The sequence below is a fragment of the Cydia pomonella genome, chromosome 3 (assembly GCF_033807575.1).
Source record: "Cydia pomonella isolate Wapato2018A chromosome 3, ilCydPomo1, whole genome shotgun sequence".
NCBI classification, from domain to species: Eukaryota; Metazoa; Arthropoda; class Insecta; order Lepidoptera; family Tortricidae; genus Cydia; species Cydia pomonella.
The window spans coordinates 9313683-9339593 of record NC_084705.1 but is presented as its reverse complement, the minus strand read 5'-3'; the positions used below and the strand labels follow the sequence as shown (position 1 = coordinate 9339593).

The following is a 25911-nucleotide window of genomic DNA, read 5'->3' as shown; positions in this document are numbered from 1 at the left end:
TATAAATATAAATATTTATTTAATATATACATAGGTATATGCTTTATTTCTTCATCGACCTTAACTATGCAAAAAAATGACTTTAGTCAAGGCTTTCCCTAATTTAAATTCTGCATATTATAAGTTTTGCCTAAAAACTTGGGTAATACCTACTAGTGAAACAAGTTAATGTATCGCGCAACGCTTAACAAGATGACAGAATTTATCAATTTTCGATTCTGCTACCATACAATACAGCAAAATGAAGAGAAGTAACACATAGTTTTCGCAATTTTCATTATTGATGTAACTAACATTGAATAATTTTTCAAAAGGCCTGAAGCCTAAACCTGATACACACTTAGTATGTTGATACATTGCCTAGGCAAAATCGCATGCGATGTTTGCAAAAACTAAAAGGTACAAATTACAACCAATTCAAAGTGAGTAGGTGCATAGAGGAAAGTTTTTGTTTACCACTTAAATATTCCAGGCACTTTACTGTCCAGAACATATTTAGTTATTTACCTCTCAATTATTTAGAAAGGTGGACATAACCAAATAAAGTACCGTACAATTTCTGATGCCAATTTCTCGATGAAAATTACGGTCTGTTTTATGCCCTTACGATCAAGAATGATAATAAAGTCGTTTAATTTCATGCCAATTTGACGTGAAATGGTGTAAATGCACATTCATTAAGACACTAACTAAAGTCTTTACGATGTTATCACTTGCGAGTTGTTAATATATTCCGATCATCTGAACTAATTGCGGAAAATCAACATTATGATAATTTAATGGTATATCTTGTATAAGTATTTTAGAAAGCATATTAAATTTACACTACGTTTACACTTATCATGTCATGCCTTATACCCGATAATAACAAAGGTTAAAAAAATCGACCAAGAGCATGTCGGGCCATGCTCAGTGTAGTGTTCCGTGCCTCGTCCGTGAAAATAGACTTTTTGCAATAATTCAAAAACGACTCAGCCGAGCATACTCGCTATAGTTTTCCTTGAAAGTCTTTACTAAGATGGGCACATGGTTCAAAAGTTAGAGAGGGGTGTCATTTTTTTTCTATAGAGTTGAACCGAAAAAAAAAACATCCCCACTTTTCGTGTAGGGGAGCTACCCTAAAAATTGTTTTTCTAGTTTTTATTTTACGGCTCTGTTGGCGTAACTGATTTATATATCCATGCCAAATTTTAGCTTTCTAGCACTAACGATCACGGAGCAAAGCCGCGGACGGACAGACAGACTGACTATAAGGGTATATATATATATATATATATATATATATATATATATATATATAGCGAAACTATAAGGGTTCCTAAGTTGGCTACGGAACCCTAAAAATAAAACTACCTATTGACCGTTGAGTAGGCAGTAAACGCTAACTTTTGAATTTTATTCTGTAAACTTTCAGTAGCTTTTCATTTTCGTTTTTTCCACAAAAGTTATTAAGATAGAGGTGTGATTATATTTTTCCTGTAATACTTTTTTTATGTAAAAAATAGTCAAATGTACAAGAGAGCAAAGTTTGATATTTCTTCGAGTACTTATTTTAAGTCCCGTGCAAGCGAAAAATTCTATAATAGATTCACGAGCGCACGGAACCCTAAAAATTACATAACGGGGTTGTATACCCACGTCAAAATTTTATTGGCAACGTCTTCACTTGTCCAGTTTCACTTGTCTTGGCACTTTGTAAGTGTCAAACTAAATTGCACCCGTCGAATCGGGGCATTGACTGAAATGGCCAAACTACAAATTAGGTGTAAGTATTGTACAGTGATCTGCGAAATTGCATGGGGAAAATGTGTTCATTGATAAAGTCGCCATGCACTTTTGCGGCTGATGGTATGGCATTGCAAATTATTAGCTTATAAAAAGGTTGCGACTGCTGCTAGTTTACACATTAGGTATCGTTGCAATTTTCTAAGAATTCAGGGGCGCCATCCTTTGTTGTTCCAACAATGACGATTCATAAGTATTTAAGCAAGGGTCGTCGAAATGAATTGCCCACTGTGCTAAGTATGCCAGCCGTGAGAAACGTTAACTAGCTATTCTGATTGTTTTTCACGTATGGTGAATTGTTAGCGCACGGCGTAGCTCCGAAACGTGGAGGGCTTTTCCTGTCCAAACCTGGTAGTATGCACGCTCTCGAGCCTTCATTTGTTTCGCGAAGCGCGCTAAACGCACGCGCGAGTTCGGCCACAGCGCATGCGTGCGAAACCGCGGGAAAATTAGACCAGTGTTTACGTGCGATTTTGGGACGTTGCAGTATTGGATATATTGATGATAATCCAACACTATGGGAACTTTAATGCTTGTCTTATGCGGTAAGCTAACTGCTCTAACTTTTTGCTTATATTTATTACCTATCTGGAACTGATATTTTTTTAATTTTCTTCATATAATTTTATTGACATGACAACATATATGTAGGTATATATTGAAAAAATACTCATAAAACATAACAGCTGTCATATTAGTTACTAATTATTTATTCTTTAAAATTCTGTCAAATAGTTGACATTAAAGAAATATCAGTATCAACCGGAAGTTCTTTCAGGGACAAATCATTCATTCAGTCTCTTATGCCGTCGTTATGTAGATATTTGAGTAAGATAAATTCGCTCCGACTTTGAAATAATTTGTGGTGATATATTTATATGCATATACGATCAAGATCAACCTTCACACAAATAGCTCAGACAACCACAATGTAAAAGTAATTAAAGCTCGTCCTTTAATTTAAACACTACGATAAAATGGAATGTGTCTGTGATGATGCCATCGAGATCCGGAGATACGCGCGAGGTGGTAGCAATTGCAGCGGTTAATTACTAGCCTTATTATCCTTCCACTATTTACTTAGGAGCTGATTTTTCAAAGGCGATATTAATTAAACAATGTGTCCATAGGTACATAAGTCAAAAGCGTCATCAGAACTTTAATATACAATTACGAACATGAAAATCTGCCTTACTTAAAATAATATTTTTTAATGCGACAGATAGCGACATTCAGCACCAACTCAAACTAACAAAACGACTAACGAGGGAGCGCGAGCAAGGATTCTACTTTACTATCCCTTAAAGACAGTCTTCATCGACACACGACTTAGCTTTTCTATATAATGATGATCTATATAACGATGAATCTGAATATCGATATGACCATGAGATCGTTCAGGCTATAGATAGCCCCGTCCCTCCCTTAGGCATTAAGAGCACAACATCAGTAATGTACTTAATTTATGCAGCGTTTGTACAATAAAACGGTATAAAATAACGTCGGAAAAGGTGCGTAGTAAATGAGGTTGAACTCAATGCCAATGTCTCGCAAGAAAAACCGGCAGCAGCATAATTGTAGTGGAATTGCTACCCGTGCCGTGGTACAATTGCTGTGTCGGGGACACGAGGGACATTTGCCAGACCTTTTTTTGTACAGAAGTTGTTTTATTATACGTGTATATTTTATAGGCACTAGCGTTAAGTACGCCACCCTGTAAAATGTAGAACTCTGACGATATTCGCATAAGCACTTAATTAGAGTGGTTGCCAGTTGCCACTTACTACGTATTGCTAATAACCGATCTTAAGATGAAATATACCAGACTTTTATTCTAAATAGCCTGCGGAGTATTGCTTTAGGAAAAAACAAAGATATTTACTTACTGAGACTTATAGTTTGTAAATAGTATATTTTATAAAGTCGGCGGTCGATCGTATGATTAGGCAGATCGTAATGTTCCTGTGTAATGTTTTTACGGTAGTCACATTAAACCAATAGATAGGTAGGATACGTTCGTTAGGTTGCTTCAGATCCCTGAAGGGCAAACTGACCAGGGCAAGGGCTTAGCCAATGTGCAAATCGTTAACGCTCCGTAGCGTAGCGTAGTCATCTCTCTCTATCACTTTTCCATAGTAGTGCAATAGTGACCGTTGTATTTCATTCACTACGGAGCGTTAACGATTGGCACGTTGGTTACGCACCCAGAAATAGGAGCTCCGTCGATGGGAGCGGGGCTCTGTTGATTTAGGAAGCGAGACAAAGATCACATTCCACGATATGTCTTGGAATTGCAGGATCTGCCTGATCTTACGTTCGGGCACCGACATAATATGTACATTGATAAAGCACACGGCACGGTACGATCTCGTGGCTACCGAGCGAAATCAGCTTTGTTTGACCTAAGGAACAAATTGTACTAAGCGGCACCGCTTGAGTCAAAAGTGCATACTCACTGCACTTGCTTACCCTACTAATTCAAGTTCGAAAAATTATAAACTATGAAGGCTTTATTTCGAAAACTATTAGGAAACTACAGAGACAATTCTAGCTTCGTATTGTAACAAATTTAGTCTACTTTAAAAACGCCCTAAAAAGGTACTATGAATCTTGAGCGTTGCGAGGCACGAAGATAAACAAATTTTGCCACCTTAGTGAAACACATCATTTTTCACCACACCAACGCAAGGAAAATACTACCTAACTGTAAACTATCGAACAAAATCAAACCAAATCTATTCAAAATGAATGTTATTAAATACTTATAATTTAAAACTCATTCCAACCAGTCAACATAAGGAAACAACTCAAAATTTGCTTTTGATTACTTTGCCACACATGGGGATAAAATGCAACTTTCTCATCACTTTTTGAACAATCAACATAGCCTTTACCAGCCGGTGTGGTGAAATTATTTTTTTTACTCATATCACTATTAAAATACTGCGGTTAAAATTCTTGGTTTCCTTTCCACTTTAGTATATTTTAAACATACACTTATAATTAAACATAACATCTACGGTTTAGATGAAGTGAACCAGTACAATACAATACAAATACTCTTTATTACTTAAAACATATTACGATAACCCAGCATAAATTTGCTGGTCACGCATTACGTTACAATGATAGGTACATTTTACACATGAATCCGTATAGTTGCTCGCAAACATTAGAAATCATCTGTATACATAGTGGTAAACCAAGAAAGCCGAGATTTAAAAGTTGCTTAAAATTACTTCAAGGTTTCGTAACACCAAAATATTTAGAGCACTATAAATCAAACAACGCGCGTCATTATAACGAAACCTCCAAACCACAACGATATGCCTAGACTAGATGCCTACATTTTGTTTTATACTTATAAGGAGTAGGATATACTAAAAGTAAATTGGAAGTTTACATTTTAATGTAATTATAATACAATATTCATAAAGAGATCATGATCATGCATGACGCTGGTACTCGTTGAACTCAATATACTATTTTTAGTACACGTATACGTTTACGTTTACGTGTATACGAGTATACGTTTTTTTTATATATTCAGCTTTTGCCAACCTACGGCTCGTCAGAGGTCGTGAACTTTCATTTTATTTATATAAGAGAAATTTTCGACGAGCCGGTAATCCGAGATGCGAGTCATGGAGCGGTGCGTGTCTGGCCATCCCGGCACTGTCCTGAGAATAGAATAGATGCAGGCGGATTAGAGCTTGATGGACAGTTCTAAAATAAGGAAATCTTTTTGCTTTGTCCATTGATACGTACGGGGCTTTCTCTATCCGCGTTCTGATGCCGTTTCCGCAATTAAAATACGTACATCCGTCGTTGCGGCGGCAACGTAGAACGGTCGCATTCTTTTGTTTTAGGTATCAATAACGTATGCATTCACTTTAAATAGAACTTGCATCATTCAGACTTTCAGCATTAAAACAAAATCGTTGATTTCTCATCAAAACAAAATTGCTGCCGATTTTAAAAATGACAAAACCGGATTGTCATTTCGTAATAATTCGCCGGGTGTAATTGTATCATGATTGCCATCTTTTACATACTCAGCTGCTTACGTATTCGCAAGAAATCATCTTGATTTCCCAGTAATGAATCGTATTTTAATGCTATAATCGGTCATTGCACGTGTTGCAATGAATTTGCACGAGCGACGCGACGCGATGTAAGACCAGCACCATACCATAGTTTAGTTATACTAATTATTATTGGTCAAACAAAACAATGTATGATTGCATTGTGGAGTACCTGCCCATGCCTATTGGAAAAATTTATTGTTATTATTAAGGCATGATATTTATCTACAATATATTTGTAAATTTTTATGTCACCAATTTAGTTATGATGTGGATGATGTGATTGGTATAAATATACCCAACTATCTATGTACTTAAATACAATGACACTTAAATAAAAATAAATAAATAAAAATAGCATTTATTCTACCATAACTAGTTTTTTTTATATATTTCCTTTGTATGCACGATAAGAGTTTTTAATAACATATTCCTTTGTATTGTATTTAAAATATACGAATTGTTTAACATAGGTAGTATTATTCATAAAATATAAAATATTTGATTTAACATTCTGTTTCAATTGGTTCTATTATTTATTTTTATCACAGTCCTTTAAGTTTAAAGCTATTCACTATTACAACTAGTAACTATACTCGTATCATTAATTATTTGTATAAATTTAATAACTACGAGTAATTTAATATTCATTTTAAATACTTAAATAATTATCTTTTATTAATTATGGAAGTCGCCTCTTTGGCGTAGACCTCCCCCAGCGTTCTCCAAATGTCTCTATCTTGAGCTAATCTTCTCCATGCTGTTCCACAACGTTTTCTGAATATGTCTGCCCATCGTGTCTTTGAGTGACCGTGCTTTCGTGTTGATTTTTTTTGGTGGGGTCCATTCTATGATTTTCCTTGTCCATCTATTATCTTTTATTAAACTAATATGTCCAGCCCAATTCCATTTCAATCTTCGTATTCTCTCTATGATGTCAGTTACTTTAGTATTTTTTTCTTATATAATCGTTTCTTACTCTATCTGATATTTTATTCCCTAGCATACTACGTTCCATTCTTCTCTGTTCTATGGCTAGTTTTGTTTCGTGTTCTTGACGTAGAGCCCATGTCTGGCAGCCATATGTTAGACAAGGCAATGACACTTAGACATGATTAATTAATACCATAACAAATATGTAGGTACCTATATTTTATAATACCCGGGCAGATCTACAACAGCACCTGACTAAATAAGGCATGCAGTAACTAGAAGCATTTAACTAGACTAGAAATTGCAAGAATGTGTTGCGTTGCTTACCGGGAAAGAGTTATAATACTCCCAACCATCTAAAAATTTCCTCCTGCCCTGGGAATGCTACTGGTACTAAGTGGTTACCAATTACTCAGTTGGGCTAGTGAGAACTGTTCCGCGTTTTTTTTGGTATCGTCCGGTGTCCTTATGTCACTGGGCGTAAATTAGATGTGAAATGACGGGGTGGACCTCGGTTAGTTACGGATGCGGCGCTTTCACCGTTTATGGTTCGTCGCGACCTGAGGTGACCGTGCATAGCCGTGGTTAGCAACATAATATAATGACAGGTCTTCTGTTCTTTTAGATGATTTATGATAAAATATCTCACTATGTATAAACCTACTAAACGCCGATTTAGTTATGACTCTGAATTAAGTTTTAGCTATGCTTTAATCATTATGTGACACATGTATCTAAGAACCTAATCTGTTTGTCTATTTACTTAGGTAATGTTGCGCTTAAATCTTTAGGTCCTAATAGAATTAATTAAGGGACTACATATACCTATTATACATCACATGAACGTTTGAAGGTATGTGCACGATAATATTCATCATGAATACTCCGAGCCGCATAGCCAACATGCAAATCGCTTACGCTCCAAAGCGATCGAAACACAACTGTCACTAATATGGAAGAGTGATAGAGAGACAAAACATTTCGTTGTCGTAGCGATAGCGATTGACACCTTGGCTAGGCCGGCGGTTCCGTTCCAATGTAACTTATCCACATCCAATCGATTCTATGTATTAGATTCAATTGATATTATTTTGCATGCTTTAATTTACTTCCGCATTTTTCACCGGTTATAATAATAGTATTTTGTAATACTTAAGTAATTCAATGCAGTTTATTATGACAATAGGTCTACTGGAGCTTTACTTTTTACTAATAATAGTCAACCACTTGAAGCAAACACGGACGCTGTAGGTATAGTTAGCGTCAATACTACGGTGAGGTGTTTTTTTGTTGACTTGTTGATGACGTTGTTGTTTTGCCGTAATGACTTAAAAGTCTGATCAAAGAGGCATAGCCTGACCGCATTTCGTAAGTTGCTTGACACGCCACTAATTCATGTCCACTTTGACCTGCACTGTTTTACACAGAAAGCGACGATCCGATGATTATAGTAATTTTCTTACCTTGGAAAGCGCCGCAGAAAAAGGCAGTCTATGGCGCATAGCACAGTGGATCCGATTCGCACGTTACTCCGATGTTTGAACGAGACAACGCTATGCGCGTATTATATAGCGACATCCCGCTCGCACGTCGCAGCGACGTGCGAATCGGATTCAATGTCCTTAAGCGCCTATAGCATTTGCAGAGCAAACGGTAGTGCCTTGCAAATAGGGTTCCTTTAGATCAACATCTAAACTGTCTTCTACTTAAAGGCACTCGAATACTAAACATTTGAACATTAAAGTCTGATATTAATCTCAGTGCATCTCGTTATCACCAATATAGTAAGTGTGAGCGGGACAGTAGAGAATAATATTATATCAAGATCAGTTTTTTAAGTTTAAATGCGGCTCCTGCTCTCGCTATAGACAAACCTGTAAGGGCAGGTTGATTGCATTATGGAAGTAGGCTGCATTAAATTACAAGTTGGTAATAAAAATAGAGGCACAAGTTCTTTTCCTCTACTTAGTTTTCTATTAACCGACATGAAATAACAACCCAATTTCAACGCATTAAACAAAGAGAGCTAAATTGGTACCTAATTAATCTTAGCACATAGCATAAATGCAATCATAGCGAAATTAAGTAAATAAATGGTGTACCTAAGTTAGTTTAAACGTTTCGTTTTACTGTCGTGTGTTGTGCTATGGCGTATGAGTACCAACTACCATAGCTATTAGCTACCTACTCGTCGTTATTTAAAGTTGATTAGTATTTTCGTCATCTATTCACTACTGGCTCAAAACAGATAGGTACAGAAGTCAATCACATATCACATGTATGTACATATCAGTGAAAAAATAAGGATCAAAGTCAAAGGCGTTCGAAAGATGGCAGTAAATTTACTGTGGCTACAAAATTTTCTTTGACAATCCACCTCTATCTATACCTACCACCTACCTAAAGGTTGCCTGGAAGAGATCGCTTTTTAGCGATAAGACCGCCTGTTATTACCTGGTTCTATTTTCGTTTAAAATTTATTTGAAGTTTTACATGTATGTAAAATGTATAATTGTTGGTGCAATAAAGCGGTGGTAGCCGAGTGGATATGACGTCTGACTTTCAATCCGGAGGTCTCGGGTTCAAATCCTGGCTCGTACCAATGAGTTTTTCGGAACTTATGTACGAAATGTCATTTGATATTTACCAATAGCTTTTCGGTGAAGGAAAACATCGTGAGGAAACCTGCATACATCTGCGAAGAAATTCAAAGGTGTATGCGAAGTCCCCAATCCGCATCGGGCCAGCGTGGGGACTATAGCCCGAGCCCTTTCGCATATGAGAGGAGGCCTGCGCCCAGCAGTGGGATGTATATAGGCTGAATTATTATTATTTATGTTTTTTGATCTTGTTTTGATACGACTTTGTCTTATCTTGGCGTGTGGTGCGCCGACTTTTATTTTATTTCGCATGCACCAATCAGCGTAAGAGATCTCCAAGGTCGTATCAAAACAAGATCCCGTAACAATTGTTATGTTAGAGTCGGCCTCCTGGTGCTCGTTGCAGGATCATCGCTTTTACAACCAGTTTCGAGCGCGGTTAATCTAATGCAACAGTTTTCTACGTGATTGGTGTTCTTAGAGAAATCATGTCATACGACGTTACTAAATACACATTTGCAATAAAGATTTACAGTAGAGGTAACTGTAGTTAGGACCTAATTTGGTAAATTAAATGTTTGAGGATAATTCACGAAACAATATAATACGCCAAATGAAAAGAAATAATGTATCGGGAGTCCCGATTCGGAGCAGAAGCTACAAAAAGTCACAAAAAAAGTGTTCCCCCCTCCTCCGACTTTGAAGCATGGATCCAAAATCATGAAACAGCTTATAAAAAACTTAAAAAAAACTGTAGTGAACATGATCGGTTAAGCTGTTTTTGTTTTTTTTTTTTAATACAGCATCGACTGTTTCTTAAAGATAGGTAAGTACCTAAGATTGAATTTTACTTACTAAGGTGTAATTCCTACGGGGAAATGACTTCAACATTATTAAGTATCTATCTGCGGCGGTGCGTTTGATTACATTCACGTGCTGGACATCATTGTAGAAGTCCTAAGTTTTGCATTTATTATATAATAATACACCTGAACTAGCATCTACAATCTACGCAGTAATGTTTCGACGTCTGCTAGACCAGCTTTATTTCAATGGAGGTACCTACCATTTTTTGGGGGTAGGTATTTACATGAATGTCTAGATCTAGAGAAACATTAAAAGTAACTTCCGAGTAGTCTTATACATTAAAACTCAACTTATGTTTCTCCATGTTCATCCGTTTGTTAATTAATAGGTAAAGGAGAGCTGCAATTTGTAAAATCTCATGTAAAGTAGAGACGTTTTTTTTTTCACTTCAACCCTATGGGTACCGGTGCGTACCCATGTAGTTAGGTTTTAAAAAAGGGGCTCGATAAATGAATATAAGCCTTAGTCCAAAATTCCAAATGTCCGTCCTGGTCCAAAGTCCAGAAATGTGAGATTGAAATCATTGGACGGATTGTAATTGTAACTGGAGAGTTTCGCTTGGTAGGGAGGTATACTTAGTTCATTTGCTTAATGCCATTGCAAAATATCTGTAGGCTGCGGAAACCACTTTTCGGTTAGTTGACCGACCTGATTTTTCTCGTTTCTGTACCTAAGCTATTATTCAGGATTCTGTAAAAAAAAAATTTTTGGGGATATGCATCTTTTTAGTTAAAAGCTTTTATTGAACTTGCCTTGTTAGTATTTTACTATGTCAGTGTGGGTCAAATCTTGGAAGCTAAATTTTACCCACTTCCCGATTTTTTGATTGAGCTAATAAATTGCATATCTAAGTCGGGTGACAATGCAATATTATGGTACCATCGAGCCGATCTAATGACAGGAGGTGGCCATAGGAACTCTGTGATGGAACCCCAAACGCAACCTAATTGTGTTTGGGGTTTATAGAATTGTTTCGATGACTATTAGTTGCCTGTGGTAAGAATAAAAAAGCTTGTACTTACCAAAAATGTTTTTTGCCAAAAAAACTTTTTAGGCAATGTTTATAATATGTATTGTTTATATGCTTAGGTAAGTGTCACTTTTAGCAAAGAGAGCGAGGGCTCTAGGACGAAGGTCCTACACATAATCTACATGAATGATTACGGGAAGCATTGTATTTCCCGTAATATCGCAAACTTTTACGACTAAACTTGTTCTAAATTAAGCAGATAGTTTCCGTCCAGGTAACACATCTAACGGATGTTTTATACAACGTGAAAGCCAATCAATGGTTTAATGTCTTACCCCCGTCACACCGTTAAGAGAATATCCGGTGTCGAATCCTGAATCGTTAATGTCTTGTCTGATCTTATTTATGAGTACATGTGGTTTGCTATAGCCATACTTACACAAGTCATATCCTGTTACATAAACTACATAAAAGGCATATGATTAACATAATGTATGTATTATGTCATATAGCACAACCAACATATAATCAATCGATGCAAAAAATGGTTCTCATTCATCATTTATCTATCTGAAGTTCGTTATATTCAGGATAAAGTTATAGTATATGTTATAAGTTATAATTAATGCGTGTGGGACATTGTTCACATTTCAGCATTTATATTATATTGTTTTATATGAACTCTTATTTTCTTTCACCTCATTCGGTTCTTGTTTGTTTTTTGATGTTTGTTTGCAGGACTTCAACTCTTGAAGACCCTATAGGTACATATCTAAGGATAATTTAGTGTTTTTTTTTAAATAAACTAGGTTTTTTAATTCTTAGTTCTGACACTTTAATTTTAGGTTTTTTAGTATTTGTTTGTTAGTTATTTTTGTTTGAAATATATTGTTTGTTTATGTAGCAAGTTTTGAGTTTCAGTTAAATATTTACTTTCGAATTTCGGACTCTGCCACTACCCTTGTATTGAAGTCACCAACGGTCGTTAATGTAAGTAATCTCAATATCAGCAATCGTTAAAATACGGAAGAAAATACCTTTTATTCATAAGAATTAGACCTAGGCATTTTTTAGACCCAAAATTCGTTAATCTATGTACCTACTTACTCAGTAGGTAATGTCGATTGTAATATATAGTTGATACCTAAATATATGACAATGTAGCAAATGACTAGGTACATATTTAATACAACCCTGCCTGTCATACTCTACCCACAAATCGCTATCGGTACCACATCTCATATCACGAAGCTATAAACAACATTTACTTGTTCTCGCATGCAGTTCTTAGTTTATTTAGACTATCAGTCTATCAAATATAGTTTTTTAATAAGTACACCATATATTCGTACGTCAAGTCTGGCTTATAATAGGTATGATAGATAGCAGGTACCCTACCCACCTAATTTCATCTACTTGTGGACTAAGTGTTTAGGAATTGTATTTTTAATGTTTACCTTCAATAATGTAGTTGCGTTTAACGGTATTCGATTGGTCGTTCCAAATGGAAACTGGAATGAAAGAACCATATTTGTCTGTAAAGATTGTTAATTGTAGGTAACTGTAGTTAACGTGTGGAGGTCAAAATATGAGGATTATGTACGACCTCGAAATCGGTTGATTTGGTCCTGTTTCAAGTTACATAAAAAAGATTACATTTTTATTGGACTTGAAGATTTACTTTTACGTAACCAACACTTGTCATCGCAAGTTACGCAAGCAAAATATCCACCTTGAACCACAACGACACACAAAGCTTCTTAATTAATTCATACCACTTAGTTATGGCGCTAAATATCATGATGTGAGTAAATATAGGTATGGAATGGAAAGAAAATAGCGTGAAATATGTAATAACAATAGCACGCCATTGAGATCATTCCCACGCTGTTAGCGGTCAAATGTCAACAGTATAAGATATCGTAGTAGGTAACTGCGGAATTCACATTACGACTATTGTAGTATGGGTCCGCGGCCAGCGGGATTCAAGGACTTTCCGACTTCAATCAATCAAATAAATAGGTGAGGTATACTTAATAAAATAATCATAAACGGATATCGGTAGCCATCACCAATACCTAAGTATATCAATGTATTCTAAAATCATTTCGCAAGAGAACTTTAAAAGGTTTACTTGGTTAAATAGACCACAGTATAGTAGATACTTAAATTAGCGCTTACTCGCACTTCAATTTGAGTGACGTTGCTTAGATAACGTAATAGATAGCTAATTAATTAATGAATGGAAGCCAACTCGATCTCCTTGTGAGTTGAATGATAACTAATTCGCTTATTACTTCCTTACTTAGTAGTTTATTTCACCGATCCTTAAGAAGGCAGTGTGAAATGTTGTAACGAAATGATGTTTCAAGAAAAAGTTGTCTAACAAGGACGTATAAGGAAATCGCGTTTGCGCCTACAATGTAGAGACTATCCTTTACAAGGCGCCGGATGAATGAGAGGCGAGGCGACTAGTATTCTGGAATCTTTAATTAAATCCGATTTTCTCGACATCGGCACCGGATTTGCTTTTAAAGTAATGATTCTGCGAAATATGCGAATAGATAACTAACTATGCACGTGTGTAGCTGACTAGCTGTAACGTTGAGGTTTAATCGATGACTAACGTCTCCATTTAAGTACTTAGTATACTCCAATATCGGCTGGAACTGGCATCTTTTGAGTAAGTCAGTACCTAATTATTCTGACCAAGCGAACACTACAAAATGGGAAAATTATTTTTCGGTATTTAGAGAAATAAATGTTTTCCAATTGGCACGGGTAGATTTTGGCGGCCCGTGGCGGCTTTTTTATTGTCAAATCTTTTGTTTATTATTAATTAATGGAAAGTTACTTAAAACTTTATTATCAAAAGAATGTTCGTTAGTGCAAAAGTTGCGGGCATTGCGCCCATTTTAAGGTAAAAAGCCGAGGCAGGGATTTGAATGATGTCATATTCCACACTGGCACATATGGACTTTTCAAATAAAAAAAGAATTTCGTTAATAAGTCACACACAGCTTGTTTTATTTAATTTCAACATCTACTTGCTCTTAACTAAAAAACCCTTTATAAGCATAATAAAATGTGCATTTGAAATGACGTTTTAAAACTAGAATGAATCTCAGATATAAACGCTCGAAGCATGTAGATTCTGGGATAAACGGTCAGCAGACAATTCTGAAGCCGTAACGGCAAGTCGTGTTGGCCCACATCGTGCTAGTAATTGCAACAGCAGCACCCAACGGTCGGCGACAGATAGCGGCTCCTTCCCGTACCTATTTTAGAATTACCATTTTTGTATTAGACTCGCTATGAAATTACGGACGAATTTTGTTATTAATTAAATAGGTTTCATAAGTCATAACATCATCCTGAAAACATAAAATATTCACACGTAAGGTCCCTGTTAAAATTGGTATGGTACCTGCCTATAGCGTAATGTTTCGAGTCAATCTTATTCAAGGCAACGTCAAAGTTTCCAGTTATGGCACATTTTACTTCATCATTTTTTAGCATGCCGTAATGAATTGATGCTTGTTTATATGTAACATCCCGTAGTTGCACCTTGCAGTCGGATTCTCGTACTCTATGTAAAGCAAATGTAATAGTTACCTGAATATCTGCTTAGTCTAACAAAGCTTCACGGTTCAGCGGCGCCGCGTGTCTTATTAACAATGATGAATCTTTCACTCAATTGATTATTTCACGCTTCGGTGCCACCGAAACAAATCTTTCTGAAATATACAGTATATGACCTGTAATTGTAGTTACTATGTGTCAGCAGGTTGAACCCCAAATGGACCATTGTACTGTGTAAATAATGTGAGTTGAATGCTAGCTAAATATCGCATATATATTAATAGCTATTATGGACGCCGTATGTGATCTTACAGACGTATGTTCAAAGAATGGAGGTTTCATCACGCGTTCACAACAATGGCAACCTAGATGAATAATGTGGAAACAGGGTATCTGTTCATTGTGCCGGACCTCCATTTTTACAATTAAAAGCCTCGCATAAGGTCGCTTTCGTGTATAAATTAATAGGTGGGTTTGGTCAGTGTCTCAAAAAGGAGCCCCGACTACAGTGTGCAAAGATCTGATAAGGTTGCCCTTACTTTACCAAGGCAGCTTTATCTATTTTAATAATGTAAAATATTGTGATTAATTTTTCATGCTCTGACAGAGGGTCTATGTTGTTCTAAAGAGATACGTTTCTGCATTAGAGCATAAAAATTTTTAAGTACCATTTTTTTTTAATTATTTTACCATCAGCAATTGAATTTGGTTTTAAATAGATTTGTTATACAACTTCCATTCTGATATTTAACTCCCCATTCCATAAATATTAGGTAATGATTACGTAAATGGTTAATTGAAAGTACCCTCAAGAAATGCAATAAAAAATATACTTAGCCGTGTTAAAAAAAACACATGTATTATACTTTCCTCGTATTTGTAAAGAATAGTAGAGTGTTTAACTCGGGTGAAAGCCATCATTTAAGCCTTTGGCTATTGGCTAAACTACCTCGGCAGAAATGAGTGCCTTTTATCCCTTGGTTAACAATCTACTCGTACCATTAAATACTGCAGGTGACTGCAGCGTAGAAATGTGAGATACATATACAATTTACATATCATTGTTCTCCTGTCTCATGGAATACCCCGACAAAATTGAGATCATTCATTGAAGATGGTAATGTTTATCGCCTTGACCTAGTTCATTCGGACCATATCATTACGTTGCAATAACGTAAACGTTCGATCACATGAGAATGCAAATAATGTACCGACGATTGCAATGTATTGATAAAAATGCGAGTAGCAAGAAACATTAATTACGAATATACAGGTGCCAGATATTTCGACACCCCATAATTAACTACTGCCGAATGGGTGTAAGTGTGGTACTTACGTTATTTTCATATCGTACCTACTTATTTAGCTACCATACTAACAATAAACATACCTGCGCATAGCTTTTCACGGCTAGGTAAGTAAACTATGATTTCGAAATGTATGAAGTTTGTCCTAGAAAGAGTAGAAAGGGATAAAGATTAGTCTTTGTTGAAATTCAAACCCTGGGAGTCCTAGTGCATAACGATATACCTAGGTACTAACGAGTACTGTTACTGTATTTTGGTGGCGTGGTGTGTTCTAATTTATTAACTAGAAACGTGTGTTCAGTTAGGTATTTAAGAGATTTATTTATTGTAGATAAGTAATAGATATTTATTCTTGGGTTTCGTAACGTCAAGTAAAATTTCATTTACGGCGAATTTTATCACAAGTTAGCCAGCGGAATGCCAAGCAATGTGAGTATTGACTATTGATTTTGAATTTTATGAGCTAATAAAATGCCGTTTTTATTCGAGGTATCTTAGATGCATATGTAAGAACAAAACGCAAGACAGGCGAACGATGTGGTTGCGTAGTCAGACGTATGTTTCGATAGACTTAACGTTAATACCTAGGCACGAGTACATCGGCTAGAACAGACCTACCTGCATTTAATTATCACATACCTACTTATAAAGTAGGTTTTTATCGTTTATCGTGGCATGCCTCACTCTCGCGATTGAATGCTTGTTAAACACGATGGCCACGATAACACGATAAAAGCGCTACCTTCATAGGCGAACTCTACCAGATCAAGAACCCTAAAACATGGCTATTGGATATTAATAATAGGTAAATCCAAATCAGCTCTACCGTACTTATACTTATTAACACGTATACTTACTACATTCCTAGTCATTATGAAATGTAGGAAGGTATGGATATAAAATAGTGTACAATAAGTTACAGTAACTGTCTCTACAAATTACCTACGCAATAATAGCAACGTGCCATCCGAATCGTGGGCTAGTAGCGATGTAAGTATGCAAGTTGCGTTAGTCAGTGACTTCTCACCGTCAAACAGCGCGTAATATCATCTAATCGGTAAATGCGGTAGTTTATGTAATAAGTTTTGGCGTCGGACTGCAGCACTTGGTCGCGTTTCGCTTTCACTGTAGGCCATGTAGTGTAGGCAAAGCAAACACACTTTCTCAGTTTGGGTGATTCCTCTTATAGAATGATGCTAAATATTTTTAAAGCTCTTAAGAATTGCTCAGTTACAATAGCAAGCGGGTGCGTGATGTGGGATTTCTAGACGGATATGAATACTTTGTTGATTTATTTTGCTCAGCCTGCTTTGTAGCCCGATAGATATATTTCCGCACATACCTATGTCGATCGATAACCTGTTTTGTGATAAACAATAATTTGCATTTATTTGTAGGTATTTGTATGTGATCTAGCGGTCAAGAGCTATGACCGGCGTCAGATGACTTTCACCAACTAGGTAGGTATATATGCCATAGTGTGCTTGGTTGTAAAAAACATTAATAGGCATATTCAAATCATTAGAAGATTTATTTAGTTAGAAATCATTAAAATAAAATTTGTGTATTTTACTCTAAGTCATCCTCTTCATGCCATTAGATATGGTAGCATGAGCCAATCCTCATTGCTAGTAAGTGGGTCAATATATTTTTGTATCAAAATGTATACATAGTTATATGTTTCACTTTGTTGGAATGAGGAGACTCGTTTAAGAATGCGGTAGGTTCAGTAACGCAGTTTTACAGAACCACACATTATTCTTAATTTCCTAGTTACACATATACGCTTACTATGGCAAGTGACCGGATATCGAACATCCGTTTGTACTTAATAGGTATGCAATCATTAGTAATCAATCACCAAACACCTATCTATATATTATAATATAACAAGACATTACATACAAAAACATATTAAAACATTGATAATGATAACAAAACTAACTTTTAATTGTGTGTTAGTGATCGATATTGCACAAGGTGTTTATTTAGTCACCTGCAATAATTTACGGGGTGAATATATAGGGCATATTGATCAACTTTTACTATGGGATCAACCCCGAAATCGCGAAAAAATAATCTTCTGTTTCATACATACATTTAATCTATGGGAAAGTAAATGTTTTTTTAGCGATTTCGGGGTAATAAATAAATAATAATAACGGTCGACATTTGTCTGGCATGCCGCCATCCCGGATCACTCAGGTATATTATCTCCGGTTGTTCTCATCTTGCTAACGGCGTGTACTTGCACTGACAAAATCTCGTAGCCAGAATTATTCACCAGCTACTTGCTTTCCTATACGGTCTTGTGGACCGCGAAGTGCCGTACTACAAGTACTCACCTGCGCCAGTTCTCGAAAATGGTCGTGCCACGCTCTATTGGGATCGATCTATCATCACCGACAGGACTATTGTAGCCAATCAGCCTAACATCGTGCTGATAGACGATTGCAGCGTCGGACCGTGCTCGTCGACGTCACCATCCCCCATGATGAGAATCTCGTGAAAGCCGAGAAGGACAAGTCCAGTAAGTAGACTTGACTCACGAGATAACCGCCATGTGGGATGTTGACTCTACGATCATTGTTCCGATAGTCGTGTCAGCGAACGGTCTCATAGCGAGGAGTCTCGACCACCACCTAGAGAGACTCTCGCGGGTGGCTGGATCAAGGGTCAGATGCAAAAGGCGGTAATCTTGGACACGGCGCGTATAGTACCTACGTCGCGTCGGTTCCTCTCTCTGCGGCCCTAACCACCGGCAGCTTGGTCCTGCCCCGCTGCTGGCGGCACCCTTGGTTAGTTTTTTTTAAATAATATGTTTATATTATTGTATTATTTTTGTATTTTACTTTTATATCCATATTATAAAAGCCTAGCCTAAGATGTAAGAAAAATTAAAGAGCATACTAATAAATATTATGGGACATTCTTACTTTATTTACATAGGTATCTATATAAATGGGTTATGGTATTTGTACTTTACTTCTTGGCCGGAAAAAAGTTTCCTAGGAAAAATACATGTTCAGTCAGTTCAGTGATGTGAAGTACTGAATATTTAATATTACGAATTGACGATCTAATCTAGGGATTACTCGAGTTACTCTGTATGGAAATTTCCTTATAAAGTTTTCGAATTACATTGCTCTTAATGGTATATGCAATGCAATATACGCCGTGCCTTTCTGAGCAAAATGGTTTCAATTAAATGTTACTTGTATTTGTGCCTCTCAACATGCAATACACTTTACAGATAGGTAGTGATTCCAACTAAAATAGTCATTGCAATGGAGACATTAATTCCCAGTCCCAGGTCACGAATTGATGGGATCAGAGCAGCGCGTGCGCGCAGACCCCATAAGTTGTGAGGCGTGAGCATCGTGCACGGTCCGCTGAGCGTGCGTCGCCCGCGCAGCGGAACCTGTCGTGTTCTTAAGATTCCCATCACTGCCCAAGCGTTCTTCAAGCAAACCACTCCAAGTAAGATCACTGACTACGCATGAGTCTTTCGAATCTTGAGATCACATTTACGCTAGTTGGCGGGAAAAGATACGTTTACTTGGAAGACGCTGCGAATAAAATTGTTGTCCTTATCTCGAGATGACATTCTCGCATTGTTCAAATGACCCAATTATGGGTTAATTGCAGACACTTTTTTGTTATATAATAGTACCGAATGCGATGTGGAAGTACTTAAAGCAATGTTTGGTGGGTAAAATATCACTAAATGGCTTTAATTAAATTGAAAATGTACAGGTTTTGTAAAAATCTCCGATGTTTTATTTTAATTCATTTAAATTAACGGTCCTAACTAGGTTTCCTTAGAAAATCGAAATCACTAACACTAACTTTACGACTGGTCTACGGGTATATAAAAGCAGATAAAAAATATCTCCCACTGGTGGTTTACCATTGAATTGCCGACAGACATTTAATCGAATATTATTTAAAAGACGTTTCAAGTATTTTCATTTCATCGACGAGTCATTGCGTCGAGGACTCGATACTAGGTAATTTGAACCGAGGTATTTTAGTTCGTAGTAGATTTATTTCAATAAAATTCATGTCATGACTTTTCATTTCAGGTTTTTTAAATTATTATTTTTTACATTTAATGTGTGGCTTTTCTGGCTACAGTTCGGTTTCTTGGGGGTCGCAGTTCGAACCTAACCTAACCCACTTCTAGCAACAGTTCGTTTTCTTGGGGGTCGCAGTTCTAACCTAACCCACTTCTGATAACAGTTCGTTTTCTTGGGGGTCGCAGTTTTAACCTGACCTAACCCACTTCTAGCAACAGTTCATTTTTATGGGGGATGCAGTTCTAACTTAACCTAACCCACTTCTGGCAACAGTTCGTTTTCTTGGGGGTCGCAGTTCTAACCTAACCCACTTCTGACAACAGTTAGTTTTCTTGGGAGTCGCAGTTTTAACCTAACCTAACCCACTTCGTCGAAGCCCACGTCGAAGAAATGGATTGCAATGTTTTGTAGTTGTGTCAATTAAGATAATTTGAAACAAATCAGCGATGAAGTAATATTCGTTAAATAGTATTTCTACGTAGTAAGATAAATTTAAATAAATAGTAGTTGAAATAAAATAACGCCAAACAATATTACTAGCAGTAAAGTTTCGATGGATCGTTGTCGATGAAAAGGTTGTCGACAAAACAAGGGTACACCCCCACTGATACATTATATTCCTGACTGCGAAAGTCAGTGGCGATTCCGGATTTTATAACAGGCACAATTTTCGCTATTTTTTTTATCTGTCTATATTACTGCCTAACCAGGCTGGCTCTTTCGTCTCTTTGGCACATTACTAATTCGAGAGACATAGGAGGATACCTAACTCTCGCGCCAGTCGATTCATGCGGCATTATTGATGTGCTAGGGCGCTGCTTAACCTTTTCGCCGCCACGACAATGAAGTAATAAAGTGTCATCAACGCCACGTCAAAAATTGCACATATACAAACCTGACCAAAACCACGACTTATCGATATGAAGTCACGAAGGTAGGAAGTCACTTGGCACGAAATGTACTGACTTTATATCATTATCAAGTCAATGGCGGTGAAAAGGTGAAATCTTTAGTTTATATTGATATTTTGATGATGATACTCCTGACCGACTGTGTTCTGGAGTAGACATTTTTAGTCAGTAATGTACAAGTATGTATATCTTGGCTTGATTGTCTGACAATCAATTTTCATCAATTATTTACTTAGGTAAACGTCGCTTCCCACCACTGAGTAAGGTAAGGCGGATTAGCTTCAAATGGCAAAAACCACTTGAATGTGCCATTCATATCCAACGTTTGATTGTACTGTAAGATTTAGAACGACTGCTGCACGTTTAAAAACAATATACCTATAAATAAAAATTAAATTTTACACCTGTACCTCCACCTCTTCCTTCTGTTTATCACGGTTCATCTACATACACGAGCAAGGAAACATTGAACCAAGCTTAATGGTACCTAAATAGTTGGCTATAGGACACTAATAATGTCTAAAATACTTTAACCCGACTACCATTACTAGGTTAACTACATTATTATGTTAACTGGAAGAGATCCCTCAAATGGATAAGTTCGTCATTGTACTTCTTACCATTTGTATCTTACTTTTAATATGTCTTTTTGGACAATAAAAAATAGTTTCCTACTACCATTCTTTCGTCAAACACCTTTTTGAGAGTAGGTTAAAATTTGTCGGGTTACTCGAGCCCACGGTGTAAATATAGACTGCTTAGGTAAATCATAACCCGTCCCGCAGTCACGTACGAAGTAGGTGTGCAATTACGTATTGTAAGTCTTTCACTAAAACCTGATTTGCAGTATAGGATTAAACGTCAAAACTACGTTGTGTGTGATTAAAAACTTAACTCTTGGTTGGTCGACACTCCACCAGACCAATCACGGAAGTAAGTACTTAGGTAGTACATATTGCTGAAATAAGAAACGCAAGTAGGTGTGGTAATAACTGGCCGGCTCGAATATTTTTGTTTTATAAAAACAAAGTAATATTGACCTTGGCCGAACCAAGTCAACGAGAAGTAAATGCTCTTAATTCCGCCATTCACAAGACGCAAATTCAGTAGGTACAATAGTTGAAGTACATAAAATAATATTCAGAGCCTAAAAAATAGCGTTTAGAACTAAACAATCCTAACTGAACTAAAGTGTAGCACTTACACTGGATAAAATAATGCAGTTAATAAGTTATGCTATGTCTTAAACGGTCTTATCGATTTTGTAACATTGACAATGATTAATGAAATAAAAATTCCATTAGATAGATCTTAAAAACAATTTTCCGATTAATTGTTTGCTGGCCGGAAATGTTAAAAAAAAGATTAATGATTACATCGAGGAAAGTCCAAGCACTGTAAACCTACGTGTGTAAAAGGTTTAACACTACGAGTATAGCTACCGTCATGTCTTAGCGGATAATAAAACAGTTTTATATTGAAATGTGACGTTCCATGGCTAAAGGATCCTTCTGCTCGATACGAAGTTAAGGATGGATCCTAAGTCTATACGGTATATAAGCTACCTACCTAATACCTACAAATAAATCATGACCATAAATACCATACTTTTTAGGGTTCCGTGCCCAAAGGGTAAAACGGGACCCTATTACTAAGACTCCGCTGTTCGTCCGTCTGTCACGCAGGCTGTATCTCATGAACCGTGATAGTTAGACAGTTGAAATTTTCACAGATGATGTATTTCTGTTGCCGCTATAACAACAAATACAAAAAACAGAATACAATAAATATTTAAGGGGCCTCCCATACAACAAACGTAATTTTTTGCCGTTTTTATAGATGGTACCTACGGAACCCTTCGTGCGCGAGTCCGACTCGCACTTGTTTTTTGAATTATCATCAAATCTAAACACGTAGGGATTGCAATCCGGTCCGACACTTTTTAGGAGCTACCGGATCCGGTCACAATCACCGGATCCGGGAAGATAATAAAACGCCTAAATACATTAGATGAGGTAAAGACAGTTGGTGGGAGGTATGAGTTAAAAAGAACAAATAACAAACGAAAAAATGTAGATTTAGTAAGATAAGGATTTCTTCTTCTTTCATGTTGGTGGCACGATATGACGATTACTTAAATACTGTAATACAAGGAAAAAAAATAAAGGATGCGGATGTCATGGAAGGCATTTGTGATTTAGGCTAAAGAGGAGGTTAATGTTATATTATGTTTTGATGATGATGATTAAATCGGCGGTACTCCACCAACTAGAGTAAGGCTTATAAGTGTGTAAATGAACTAATAATGTTCATGTTATGACGATCGTTTACTCTGATTATATAGTTTTTATATGGCAAACTATAATAAAATTTAGATGTTTGTTCAAATTTAATAGAAAATCTTTTGTCTGTACAGTATCATCCAATCTTTTCCTTAGAATGCAAGTTCCTTCCTTTTCCCTTTCCTATCTCCTGGTACATGCGAGTCTACGTCTATCCAATTCTTTATTTAATCCAATGTAACTTTTTTCGGCATTTCCTTTCCGCGATGGTTTTCAATCCTACTCTATTATTTTTCGCATGAGACCGTCGTGTCGCGTTTTGTTATACTTATTTAAAATATATTTTGATACTTATTTTTAAATAATAAAAAAAAGTTCATTATTTATTCTTTCTCGGATAAAAATCTTTAACTAGAAATGAGCATAATGACCCTTCTCTCATGGAAAGGCACAAATATTGGCTCTCACAGTCCCAAGGTTGACTGTGACGTTGCAATGTCAGTTTAATTTACGTTGATTGTTTAATTATTTTATATTGTTTTGTTATTTTACAACTAGATAAAGCAATTTTGAAAAAAGAATAATTAATATCATAGAAGAGCTTTAATAGTATATTTTCTACTCATCGACTGTAATAGTCGAATTAAGATTTCATATAGCAAACTATAATTGCGTACCTTCTTTTCATAAATGGGCTCCCAACTCAATTATAATATTCAGTAGGCACGATACGCTGTACTCAATTATAAAAAAAAATACCAATCACGTGCCGCCGCGCTCCCATCGAAATGACTAAACGGGCGCGGGGCGGGCGGGACTAAAAAGTCGCGCGTTTATGTCTTTTGTACTACATTTTTGTCTACTGACATACTTACTAATTTTAGATTTTATAGTAAAAAAATATATTATTTTATTTGAATTGTACACAAAGTATCGTATACAATAGTGATATAATTAAGCTTTTCATTCCTGTTTCAACGAATTATTGCCTATCTGTCATGTCTGTTTGTGGCATCGTAGCTCTCAAACATGGACCGATTTCTATGCGGTTTTCTTTACGTGATAAAAATCGATCTAGCAGTTTTAAGAGTATCGGCTCTTTTCCAAAACAATCTAAGCGTTTGTGGCAAAAAATATATATATATTAAAAAAAAAATACTTGAAATAACTATTGGATTAAAAAAAACCCTTAAAAGTAAAAAAATAATTATCTCTATATTTTTTTGTTAAGATTTAAACCTATCGCTTAGTAACAAACTTTAAATATTTATCAATTCTGAACTTAGTTTCATTCTTGATAGAAACTTATTTTACCATTTATTTTATAGCATTACTTTGGTGTGAATACTGATAGGCTACACTAAATTATTTGCAACCTTTGTTTTATTATGCGAATATGCATTACAATCAAATCTCAAACCGCAGTACAAATAAAATTGAGGGCTGCGGCCGTTTGGCGGTCTACAAATTATCTTTTGGAGGGCAGTAAGCAATTGAACTTTGAAATCGTGTGGCAGGGGCATTATACCTAGGTACGACTGTCATGACGTTGGAGCACGAAAGGACCTATAAGTAATTGGTTATTACGTGGGCAGGTACGTGAATAACCTTATTGTAAAGGTCAAATTGTTCTTATAACTAAACCACAATTAAGCGAATGTACTTAGATGTTTTTTGTTTTATGCAGAGATGTGAAAAATACTTTATAAAAAGTATTTAAATACAAAATACAAATACTTCCTTGATATACTATTTCAAATGCAAAATACAAAATAGTTTTCAAATTTGTATTTAAAATACTAAATACAAAATAGGTATTTTCAAAATGCTTTTTTAAAATACAAATACTTTGCGATAAAAGATACTCTTAAATAGTGAATACCTAGTCTGAATTAAAAAGTTAGTATTGCTCGGAATTTACAAGTTGGAAAGGCTTTCTTTATTCTTTAAAAATAGTGTGTATATCAGTCCTCTAGAGTACAAATTTTGTGTCTCCTCATGTTTACCGGTTGAATGGACTTTTATTTTAAGTGATGGTTTTTAACGGTCAATTATTAAAAGCATTAATTTAGATTTGTAATGTTTTACAGCTAGTATATACCTCTCGTTGGTTGGTGAAAACGTCTCGTTTGTGTTTCACCAGGGCAGAAAAGTTTGTTTACCTCTCGTGCCTTGAAACCCTTGCAACGCTTCAGATTCAACATTTTTAATCTCTCGCTACGCTTGTGGTCATTTGCGGCGTTACTAAACAGATTCACCAGTTCCATGTTAAAATAATAAATAAATATTATAGGACATTATTACACAAATTGACTAAGTCCCACAGTAATAAGCTCATTAAGGCTTGTGTTGTGGGTACTAGACAATGATAAATATTTATAAATACTTAAGTACATATACATAAGGTCGATATTTAAACAATAGATACAATAACAGCTTCGACAGGAAAACATAACTAAGTATGTAATAATAGTATTAAGCAAACGCGGATCGGTCCGCGCGATCTTGCC

The 25911-nt window shown here is 36.1% G+C and overlaps 1 protein-coding gene across 1 annotated transcript in view; it reads left to right on the top strand.

Moving 5' to 3' along the window:
- The first annotated feature begins 2163 nt into the window (after positions 1–2163).
- The window catches only part of LOC133515993 (uncharacterized), a 31951-nt gene continuing 8203 nt past the window's right edge, over positions 2164–25911 (top strand). Inside the window, exon 1 of the mRNA XM_061848650.1 lies at positions 2164–2330. Within this exon, the coding sequence (XP_061704634.1) occupies positions 2303–2330 (28 nt within the window). The 5' untranslated portion in view covers positions 2164–2302. The remainder of the gene's footprint in view (positions 2331–25911) is intronic.